General features: G+C 43.7%; 1 protein-coding gene across 1 annotated transcript in view; it reads right to left on the reverse strand.

Annotated features, from left to right (window-relative positions):
- The window catches only part of ida (anaphase promoting complex subunit 5 ida), a 102,770-nt gene that overhangs the window by 66,900 nt on the left and 23,428 nt on the right, over positions 1 to 12,442 (reverse strand). Inside the window, exons 4-7 of the mRNA XM_068372638.1 lie at positions 11,262 to 11,357; positions 10,251 to 10,365; positions 7,689 to 7,837; positions 4,962 to 5,152 (exon numbers count right to left, since the gene is read on the reverse strand). Coding sequence (XP_068228739.1) covers positions 4,962 to 5,152; positions 7,689 to 7,837; positions 10,251 to 10,365; positions 11,262 to 11,357 — 551 coding nt within the window. The remainder of the gene's footprint in view (positions 1 to 4,961; positions 5,153 to 7,688; positions 7,838 to 10,250; positions 10,366 to 11,261; positions 11,358 to 12,442) is intronic.

Raw genomic sequence — 12,442 nt, forward strand, 5'->3', positions numbered from 1 at the left:
ACTGGAGGAGGCAAGAAGTGCGAGCTGAGCGTTGGCCCTAGCCCTGGCACTCTTCAGCCCCCGAGACCAGGCAGAGCTGCACTGGTCTTAGGGGCCTTCCGAACGTCAAACACTTCATCCAGAATCGTGTCTTTGCCTTCACGGGGGGCGATGACTGGATCCGTAAGCCTGTTAAGTTGCCTTATCAGGCTTAGGACCTGCCAGAAGGCATGTTCGGACTCTTGCTGTTCTCCTCCCTGCGGGCTGGCAGCTAAGTCTCCTGCCCCAGGAATCTCTTCCTGGGGTGATACGTGGACATTCCCCTGGGTAGTCGTGGGTTCCTGACGAATCCTTGCAGAGGATTTAGGGACGGTCTTGGAATCCTTGGATTCCCTCCTGGGAGGGATACAGGATCCCAACAACGAGGTTCGAGGGGCCCCTTCCTCACGAGACGATTCTCGTGCCTGAAGCGAAGTCTCCCCCCTTGGTGCCGAGGGGAAGACTACCGCCCCACTGGACTCACCTGAGGACGGAAAGGCCTCGTCCACGGGAGAAGGAGAGAGTACTCGTGTAGGAGAAGGGACCTTCGCGACCGACCTCTTGGGAACCAACTTCCCCCTGGGGGAAGTCACCACGAAGTCCACTCCTCTCTTTCTCTTCAGCGTAGGAGAGACAGCCGTTGGTTTGTTACCCTGGCCGGCGAGTGCTGGTTTCATAACCCTCACTAACGCCCGTGCCAGCAGACCAAACCAAGTCTGCTGCTCCAAGGACACAGAGTCCGAAATCCTCGCTAAAGGGAAAGGGATCGGCCGATCCTTTGGAGTGGACACGACGGTACCTGCCTGAAAAGAAGGTGGGGAAGAATGCTGTACTAACCTCTCCTCGTCCTGCACTACTAACCTGTGTTTGGATGGAGGTGATCCCGAGTGCCGTCTAGGAGCACGCGTTCCTGCTGCTACCACCGGCTGTGGAATTCGCCGCGAACGATGGTCAAGCGAGAGCGAATGGTCGCGCGAAGGCGAATGGTCGCGCGGGAGCGCAGGTGGATGATCGCGCGGGCGCGCGGGCGAGCGGGCGAGCGGTCGCGCGGGCGCGCAGGCGAGCGATCGCGCGGGCGCGCAGGCGAGCGATCGCGCGGGCGCGCGCAGGCGAGCGATCGCGCGGGCGCGCAGGCGAGCGATCGCGCGGGCGCACAGGCGAGTAGGCGCGAGGGTGGGCAGGTAAATGAACGCGTGTCCGAGGCGACGAACGCAAGCGTTGGCGCGACGGCGAGGGAACGCGCTGCCGCGTAGGTGAGGAAGATCGCTGGCGATGTAGCTCCACAGGCGATCGATGACGAGCTGGTGAGTGCAGTCGCTCAAGTTGGCGATGGCGTGATGTGGTATGTCGACGCACTGGCGTGCGATGGTGAGCAGCATGCGCAGGTGAATGACCGCGTAATGGTAAGCGATGGCGAGCAGCATGCGCAGGTGAATGATCGCGTGATGGGATGCGATGGTGATCAGCATCCGCAGGAGGGCGATCGTTCAGGGGTGAGCGATGGCGAGCAGTATGCGCAGGAGGGCGATCGTGCAGGGGCGAGCGATGGCGAGCAGCATGCGCAGGTGGCCGATCGCGTGATGGGGTGCGATGGTGATCAGCATCCGCAGGAGGGCGATCGTGCAGGGGCGAGCGATGGCGAGCAGCATGCGCAGGAGGGCGATCGTGCAATGGCGAGCGATGGCGAGCAGCATGCGCAGGCGGGCGATCGCGCAATGGCGAGCTAGAAGCTGGCGAACCATGTTCCTTCAGGAGCGTTGGAGAACGTTGGCGCGCTAGCTGTCGCTGTTGAATAGGCGATACTAAGATCGCCTGTGCGCGCTGGCAAGCAGGTGAACGATGGCGAGGAGGTAATCGCTGGCGCGTAGGTGATCGCTGGCGAGCAGGAGGTCAACGCGTGTCATGTGAAAGGACAGGTGGCGCGGCGCGTTCACGAGCAGGAACTGGGAGATCGCTGGCGCGTTGGCGAACATGTGTTTTTGACACACGCGCAGCACGATGTTGCGTAGCCACAGGACCAGGCAAATGGTGAGCAGGGAGTTCAGCAGGAACTAAAGGGTGGTCAGAGACCGCAGGGCGATGGTCCTCAAATGAGCGCTGACGCTCGGAAGAGAGCTGACGAGCAGGAGAGCGCTGGCGAGGGGGGCGAACATCAGGAGAGAGCCGATGAGCAGGTGAGCGTCGGCGAGCAGGAGAGTCTTGGCGAGCAGGAGATCGTCGACGAGCAGGAGAGCGCTGAAGATCAGGAGAGCGCTGGCGAGCAGGAGAGCGCTTGTGCGCTAGCACTGCCCGCGTAAGGTAAGGATCCCTTAGCCCCGAAGGGACCGTTGCCCGTCGGGTGACGAGTTCTCCAGAAGGCGAAGATCTGGCAGGAGATGGTGAGCGGTCTGCAGAGAGGTTCAAGGAGGGCGGAGCTGTAGGATGAGGCTGACGAGGAGAGTCCCCCCCGGAGGATGAAGACCCAAAAAGCCGCCTCTTAGTCCCCCTGTAAGGGGAAGGGAGGCCCTTGTGGCGTAGCGGACGGTGAGCCTTACGGCGGAGGCGGCCTCGGGGGAGATCGTCGGGACCATCGGTCCTCCGAAGGGGAGTCTCCGTCAAAGCACTTCTCTCAGAAGGAAGCTGAGTAGCAGCCGAGACCGAAGGACTCACTTCCCCCTTCGAAGGATGTACGGAAGGAGGAGGAGAGCCTTTAGCACCATCACCCGCAACAGCACCTGCGGCGGAAGGCCCAGCCACGTCGGAGGCCTCTGTCACCACGACGTCGACAATAGACAGAGGGTCTACCTCTGCTACCACCGGCGACTGCTTAACAGCGGGCCCCAACGAGACAAGGTCAATAAGAGCGACCCTGGAGGGCAAGCCCTTAAGCCCCAGGGACGACCAAATCTGTAAAAGATCATCACTGGATAAGGCATTATCAATAACCTCCCCCGGAGGAGGAGGGGGAACCGCCTCGCTATGGGAGGCGACGCCCTCTCCCCCCCCGAAGGTTGGGAAACAGAACAAGGGCCTGCGCTCCCACTCGGCCGACTCTCCTTAGGAGGCGGACGAGGGGGAGCTTCGGAGGAGGTTTGGGCGGCGGAAGAAGAGTCCCGAGAACCTTCCTCCTTCAAGGCTAACCCCGGAGGAGAACGGTCTCTCTTGGACTTCTTCTTACGCCGACGGCCAAACCTCTCCCACTGGGAGGCAGACCACTCCCTGCACTCACGGCACATGTTCTCCTGGTCACACCGTCAGCCCCGACATTGAGGGCAGAGGGTGTGCGGATCCGTATTTACGTCCGACATGAAAGTCCCACAAGGACGACCGGCAACTCCAGGGCATGTACGCATTGTAAAGAAATAACTGAAGGTCAACTTCCAACCAACACACACGCTGAAAAGAAAAAGCAGAAAATTAAAGGCTGTCACGAGGGCGATGAGCAGACACGTCTGATCACCGCCGAGCCAAAAGTGAAGAGAAGCAAGTCACTGGTGTGTGGAAGGGGGAGGGGTAGCAAGCTACCCTTCCCCACCCCCCGCTAACTAGCGCGGGGGTAATTAACCCTCGTTAAAACTATTGGCTCGTTATTTCAGTTGCGCTAAAAGTAAACCCTTTGTAAATAGCGTGGTTTGTATTTCGGTTACGGAACAAATGCTTTTTTAGACCTAAATAATGGAGCTCCGAAGTGTAACTTACCAACATCAGGTCTGATCCAGCTTGGTCCCTATGGGGCCAGGACCCCAGCTCCATGCATCAGCACACGAGGCTGTGGCTCCAAGTGGAAATCACTCGCTTGTCATCCACACCCTTCGAAAGAGAGGTGGTGTCATATGGAGACCTTTCCCTGCTACTCCTGCTGGGCTTCTTGGACTTCTTCAACCTCTTCTTCATCTTAAAGAAGAGTCAGAATAAGACTTGAAGGAGGATGAGGAAGAACAGCAAGCATGCTTCCATCTCTTCCTGGGCGACCATTGACAATAACGTTCCCCAAGTTGAAGAAACCACACTGGTTGCTCTAACAGGAGCCACAACACTGGAACCTTGCCTGCCAGGCCAGGAGCTACCTTACCAAACTTACCAGCCTTTTTCGGCTTAGAAACCACTGGGGTCCCTGACACTGGGGGAACCACCATGCACTTCACCACAGGCATCACTGGGGTCACTTAGAACACTTGCACAGAGGGTACTGTGGGAGAAGTAAAATTAGCTCCCTTAACAAAGTCATGGAAGGCCTACCTAAGGAAGTGCAACACTTTATTTGGTTAACTCGCCGTTAATAGCTTAAAGGGTCATGGGCAATAAGCTTATAGCCTCTGAAGGGGTGTGCCGAACATGAGGGGTTTACAACACATCAGAAAAACTCACCAATGTAGATCCCAGGGCTCCATGCCCTGCAACGTATTCCCTAAGGGACCAATCTATGGGCGCATGCACAGGGGAGAGGCATCAGCAGTCACATACCCCGAGGAGACCAAAGCAGTGACAGACTTCATCAGTGTCTCCTTTGGCACTGCCCAATCCAATCCCAACAAATACTTTGCACACTTTTTTATCCTTCAGGGCGTACATCCGCCACTGCACCGGAGGTCACGACCTAAACTCACCACAAAGGGGATAATTGAAAACAATCATGCCTCCTACAAAGTGCACACAGTGTGTGGATCTAGAGCTGGTTTAGCCATAAATTGGTTGCAGAGTTCACTCTTCCCCTGCCAAACACGAACTTCTTGCTACCATTCTATTACTAACAACTACCGGTACAATCACTTTCTGAGAAGAGAAAGAAAATGAAAGTTTGGCAACTTTGACAACAGACTCCACCTTGCACTGAATCAATCTCCCTAAATGAAGGATGAGGGTTTGTATGCCACATAGGAACAATCAGGAATCAAGGCATGTATGCAATGAAATATGTTTGTTTCTTGTATGGACACATTTACTCAAAAAGACATTCCATATACCGTTGATTTCCATGAGGAAGTAGCAGCAAAGGCTGAGGTTCCCTGATTGAAGAGGAGTTGATAGCCATAACTTCTTCACTACAAGTTGTAATATCGGCTCCTATATCTTCCTCTTTACTCTCTTCCATCATATCTTCCATTTTTGTGTCAGAATCTGTGTCTTCCGCAATATTAGATTCATCTGCTCCCATCTGTGGTTAAAATCAAATGGTATACTTGAGTGTTTTTCAAACCCTAATGAACAAAATTAATACTCCTATCAACCTTTAACCCAGCAGATAGCAAAAAACTCTCAACTTTACTTTGAAATCTACAACTAATCAATGAATCAGTATGAAAATATTAATATCAGCATTAAATTCTAAAGAATTTATGAAACAAATGAACTATAAATTTAAAACTTTTAAATCTTCTTTTTGTCATTTTAAATCTTATTCATAGATACCCCAATTACATAAAAAATGTACATTATTAGGTTATTTCACACAAATACATGAACATAACTAAAAAAATAACAAAAGAATGCTACCATCAAATCTTATACTTTATTTTTCATATTTATCCACATAGATACATTATACAGTAGTTAATATAGTCTTACCCAAATTCTAGAACTAGCACAAACTATAAAAAGATGCGAATTCGATATCTCATATCTATACATAAGAATCTGTTCACTGTTTCATTGAGCTGAATGACAGCATCTCTCTTCCTATCAGGGGCCTTGCAATAGACTCCAAGCAACCCTTTGATACCAATCATTGTGGAAATGCATAATCATTGGAATACACTTCAGAGACTAATTTTGTCGGTACTGCCAAGTATTGGAATTATTTTCCTGATTCTAATTTACTAACTCTTACATCCTTTCACCCAGGTTTACTCTTCATTCCTCATCCATTTTTCTTTCAGCAATCAGTAGACTGTCCTATTGGAGTTTGTATTCTCATAAAAATACAGGATAACAATCACCATGCATTATCATCTCTTCTTAATGTAATATAGTATACTGTACAGTAAAACCTCCTTATTTACGGTCATTACATTCCAAGGTTGACTGTGGTTGCGGAATTCCAGAGAATAGGTAATATAAACTCTAAAGAAGTCTATATTTTTCACTTGTATATATTCAGTTAAGAATTGTAATTGCTGCCAGCTCACTGACTCTTGTCCCCAAGCTTAATGGTATAAAGAAACAGCTTCATGGAGTAACTCTAAGGGAAATGGAGGAACTATCTAATTTTAACAAAACTTCAAACACACTATCAAGAACCCAGGACACTGATGGGGCAGGTGGAAATGGCTATTGTAAATCTAAAAGATTGACTAATCATGTGAAGCATGTCCAAGTCTAAATTTACATCAAAAGCCTGCTTGAGGGGTTCTGTCAAGGCAGATTTCAATGACAAGATGTTGATGGCTTAAGCTTCCTATCTGAAAGAGGTGGACCAGAAAGGGAGCCAAAATATCCAAGTTTATCTGGCACAGAAACCTATCCCTATTCAACTTCAATTCTTCATATCCAAATAAACCACCATAATCAAACTAAAACAAAATTCCCTTTACAAGCCTGTTAGCTACTTGAAGTTAAAGACCTAATGTCAATGTCTACCCTTTTTTTGACTGCAGTGTTTATATTAGATATGGAAATCTTTTATACTATAATTTAACATATTTCATGTTCTCATGCTGTGATATTTTCAAAGAGCTTTCTTTTTTTTCAAGTGCAAAATTTTTAATTAATGAATAAGAAATTTATAAAAAAATTATTTCTTTCCCAAATAAGTAAATCCCCTTTGTATCTCATGACTCAGTCTGTAGGGAAGAGGAGGGTGAAGATTAGAAATAACAACAGGAAGGATTTGTGTGCTGAAGAGTGAAACTTTTTATTTCTAGTAAAAGACAGGAAGAAATTTATATAAAATTTTATGTAGTGAACTCATCTATACAAAATATGCATTAAATAAAATTAATTGATAGAATATAATTAAAAACAAAATAAGGGGGACTAAGGATAAAAATGAATAAGAAAGGGAACAAACAGTAAAAATGCATGAATTATAGAAATGAATAGATGAATGAAAATGAATTAGAAGAGATAAAAGAATGGGAGACCTTTAACCCTTTGGGCCAGCATTCCTTTACTGTACTTAATACACATTTAGAAGACATCACTTTACAACAGTCTACTCTACCAAGTAGTGATGTAATGGTACACAATTCAAAATAATTTCCTAATGCTTCCAGTTTAGCTGTTGCGGTTAAGACAATTTTCAGCGTACATTTTTTATAATGGTACCAATAGTTCAATAGCATAAAATAGAATCAGGGGATATGAAGGTTTTACTGTACCGAGTATTGCCAACACGCCATTGAAAATATAGAATAACCAATCAGACCTTCTATAAAAGTGACAAAGTAAAGGAATGAGATGAAAAACATTATTGCACCAAAAATGCATCAAAGCACCAATGAGTGTTTTTGCTCTGCTAAGTAAGTAGTTAACCGAATAGAGAATCTGACTTATGATTCACTCAATTAACACAGAAATATTATAGAAAAAATATATTACTATTAAAATACAAGATTCTAAATGCCCCGAACTTAATCAGACTTTAAGAAAATTTATAAATCTAAAATTTCTCAGAAAAGCAACAAACTGTACAAAAATAATTCCTTAATTTTAAATGAAAACTACATTGTAATCATAGTTATTTAACCAAATACCTGAATGTCAGTATCAATATGTTGTTGCATCTGCGTGCTGTTTGTGGCAAAGCACTCTTCATAGTAGTCTCTAAACTGCTGGTAGAGCGAAGTAACTTGTGAAAAACTCAAACGACGAAAAGATAGATTCAATCTACGCACATAAAGCCCTGAAAGAAAAAGTATATAACTTGATCATTTCAATACAGTTAAGTAAAGAATCTTTTTCAGTGCACTTGTGCAAATCAGTTAATTCTGAAGAACTTTATAAAAAAAACTTGCAGCACAAACAGTACTCACTAACATAACACGTTGAAACCATACGACCAGTAAGAATGGCATTTACTGATTTTATTATAGCTTTTTATTTGCTTTCAGAAGTCCTTTCACACTGTATTTACCTATTAACAACAAGAAACACTATTATCATAACCAAAATAAGTTTGCAAATGATAGATTTTAATGATAAAATCAATATATTCACCACTATACTCATTGCACAGGGTAAGAGGATCTACAGTATGTTTCCAACCATAACTATCTATAGAGCATTTAACACGAAAATTTAGGGGGGGGGGGAGAGAGAGAGAGAGAGAGAGAGAGAGAGAGAGAGAGAGAGAGAGAGAGAGAGAGAGAGAGAGAGAGAGAGAGAGAGTGTGTCATATCATCCACTAACCTTCTTTCTTGCCAAGAAGAGAGACTCGGGATCTGGAAGGAATTTGTTTATTTCAATGACCTATTGTTTATTGAAGACACTCCCTGCTGGAAGCACTTTGATTTCAAAGGACGGGAATGTGAGGTTGACCCTAATTCTATCGGAGACAATTGTCAGCGCATGAAAACTAATCTTTTATCTTGATCCAAAATAAGAAAAAATGTGAGGATTACACCTAAGAGTAACTGGAAGTCAACAAGCAAAACTCCCAAGGTCTACTAGATAGACCTCCAATCATAACCTTAAGTTATATATGTGTGAGCGTCAGATAGCGTACGCATAAATACCTACGTTTAGCTCTCGCAGGCACTAGTGTCTTTCATTAAAGAAAACACACCCTTGCGCTCTTAGGTTTAAGAGTGGTGTAAGTGATGTTGCGGTTGTATAAACCACTTAAACAGGCTGAACACATGCCCGAAGACTAATAAGGTCAGTCACCCAATCAAAAGAGCGTTCAGGTGCGACAAGTGCTCAGGTGAGAGCCAAACAAATACTTTGAGCGTACATTGTAGAGCGTACAATAAGTGCTTTACATATTCATTTTAGCGCGTTTTCAGGTGCGAGCTCTGTGTTTAGCTTGAGCGAATGTTGAGTGCGTTGAGATACAGCCTGCTTTAAGCCTAGCTCTCAGGTGAGAGGCCTTCTCTCACCTTGAGCAAGGGACAGCTTGTTTACCCATATCTCTCATAGCGACTTAATCACACACCAAGTCTGGGCATTGGTAAACAAACCAATCCGCTTCCAAAAGAAGAGGTTGAAAACGAATCACCAACACTCGCTAGGACGGCTGTTGCTCGCGTATGTAAACACAGACGGAACCAGACTCCCTTAATGGAGGTGTCTGTTCCTTTGACTTCAAGGAAATCTAAGGGTGCTTGGAGGTGATGGGGACATGAAACATTAATAAAGTCTCCGACTCAAGGACAATATCCACGAGACGCCTTCAACAACAGGAACAAAGTCCAAGAGTGTAGTTTAACAACTGGAAATGTGGAAAATTTTCCGGTCTCAGCCCAGTGGTTTGTCAGTGAGCAAGCAGTGGAGTGGTGTTGTTGACACCTCATTAAAAGTCTTAACAGCTGTATTGCAGCTTCATTGATATATTTCTATGTAAATACTGAAGGTTTGTATGTGTGTAGGAACAATGATATGTTGTAACATATATAGGACTACCTCTTTCTTCATGACATACTTTACATAAAGGATCTTAATCCCCTTCCAGTTCCCTATAAATTCATAAAATATTTGTCAATTCTGCCCGTATCTTAACTCAATGGCATACTAACTTATGACAAATTGTAAATAGTTTTAACATATTATATACACCATTAAAGAATATTTCTCTATACTACACCTGTTTTAATAATTCTCTCTTGGCTTTACTGTATTTTCAAACTTTATTATTTACTTCATGTTTTACTTACATATCTATACAATACACATATCCATACAATCCAATTAATGTCAACCATAAGTGGTTGCATCAACATTGCTGTATCACTGATCACAATTATATAATATTGTTAATAAAGCAATGGCACATCTTTCAAAATCACTATAACACACATGCTTACTGTATACTGTACATCAAAAAAGAACTGCATGTCCTATATTGAATGATTAAAATACAAAATTAAAAAGCAGAACTAAAGATTAACAATTGTTTGTTAAAATACAATACATATTCTTTATATTAATTTCTTAAAAGAATTGAATTACCATGAAAATATTTCCCTTGATAAACTCAAGTCTTGGAAAGTTTGGCAATTCTCCCAAAAATAATAGCAAAGAATAAATCATATTTTATTTGATAAAATAAGGAAAACTCACACAAAAACCATAATAGGAACCTTTTGTGTCAATCTTACCTACAACACTTGTCCACAGACAAGGGAAGTTTTCTGCACGGATCTGGTCCTGAGCAGAGAATTTTTCAATGGAGTCAAATAAATTAAGCAGACTGTCAATTCCACTACAGTACATCTGAAAAATAACAAAATGCTCTACTTTACCAGGAACTATATAGGAATAATGCCTACTTTGCCATGATCTGAGCACTATATGCAGCATGGTTAGGTCAACTTGGGGTATTTACAGCATCCTTTTAACAAAGTTGCATTGCTCTCAGATGACTTCTGTAAAAGTTGGGAAATGACTCGGCAGCCCAGTTAAACTACTTAATAATGATAATCAAAACTTATGGGATACCTTCAAACAAATATGATACACCAGTTAAAATATCTCTCTCTCTCTCTCTCTCTCTCTCTCTCTCTCTCTCTCTCTCTCTCTCTCTCTCTCTCTCTCTCTCTCAGAGAAGAGAAATTAGAATAACTCATTAAGAAACTGAACAAAGGCAATGTTGCATACACGATTATTCCATACCCTTGATAGTTAATAATTAGTGTGCTACTAAACGTAAAAACGTAAGATGATATAGATAAGGCAGCTTTTCAACTGCCAAAAAATAATTTTATTTTTTTCTATGAAAAGAGCTCATTTACAAGTATAAACTATATCAGAATAACTTTACGGCATTCATTATTTGTAAACAATATCAAAACAAATTATAAAAATTATCTTCAATATATTCCAAAGTAGCAGAATAAATAAATCAATGAAGCTGAAGCACTTACATTGAAAAAATAGTCAAAGAAAACAACATGATAGCAGTAACTTCACCTCTTTCTTCTCTCAATTTCTTTTAAACTTTTACTTAAAAATAAAGATATCCCATACAATATGAAATTGAGGTTTGCTTTTGTTTGCACATAATTAACTAAAAATTAGTACAGGGGATTGAAAATTTCTGCTGTTTGATAAAACAATAGTGACAACAGAAATAATGATTCAGTTCAAATAGACAAGATAAGTTTTCTTACTTGGTGTAAGGCAGTCATGAAGGTGGTGACATGATGAGGAAGAAGTGACGCTGATTCTAAAACCTGCAGTAGCTCTGACAAGGCCATATCACCACCCTGAAAATGTACTGGTATGAAAAAGGCTAATTTGCAAAAATTTAAAGCATTAATAAAATCAACTTATACTTTTTAATGACAATTTATTTGGCTGCATTTTTTCCTTCCTATAGTCAGCAACTCCCTTAAAACAATTTCCAAAATAAGATTCCCACCTGGCCAACCACACAAGAAAGTCATCACACACTCCTGTTGTCTGAGTCATGACAAAGAGGTGTTGGTTTGTGTGGTAGATTTTATATATGTATACTAATAACTTTGGAATAAAAAATTATTCTTTAATATCCTTATATTTGTTTAAGTAGCTATTTAGGTGGGAAGGTCTTGGTGCAGAGATATGCAACTTTTCAGGTGCAAGATCGTATTATACAGAAGAAAGATCTTAGATTACCAAAATGTCCCAAAAAGGAATAGGTAAAGTCTCTGCCTGGTGTTTGCCAGACGGGGGTTCGAGTCCCGCTCAGACTCGTTAGTGCCATTAGTGTCTGCAACCTTACCATCCTTGTGAGCTAAGGTTGGGGGGTTTGGGGGAGCCTATAGGTCTATCTGCCGAGTCATCAGCAGCCACTGCCTGGCCCTCCTTGGTCCTAGCTTGGGTGGAGAGGAGGCTTGGGCGCTGATCATATAATATATGGTCAGTCTCTAGGGCATTGTCCTGATTGCTAGGGCAATGTCACTATCCCTTGCCTCTGCCATTCATGACCGACCTTTAAACCTTTAAACCTTTAAATGGGCAAGCTGTATGGCTATTTAAAAGGGCAGTTCAGTTGCACATGCAGATGCCAAAAAAATGAGTGCCACTCCAATATTTATCCACTTCCCAGCAACTGAATCCAACATGCACTGCCCTTCAGGGTATGAGCTAACACTCCATACAGAAACTTGCTCCTACCACCCTGCCCTATTGACAAAGGGACTTGATAATTGATGATGATGAGGATAAGGAACTGTTTGCTTGCCCTGTGTAATTTATAATGTGAAATGAGAGCTTAGGCAAGGAATTAAACCCACAAACTTGACAGTCACCTAATGTCAGATATCAAGGCCAAGAAGTTAGACTACAGAGGTAGACTTCTGAGATTACT

The sequence above is a fragment of the Palaemon carinicauda genome, chromosome 4, assembly GCF_036898095.1.
Source record: "Palaemon carinicauda isolate YSFRI2023 chromosome 4, ASM3689809v2, whole genome shotgun sequence".
NCBI lineage: Eukaryota > Metazoa > Arthropoda > Malacostraca > Decapoda > Palaemonidae > Palaemon > Palaemon carinicauda.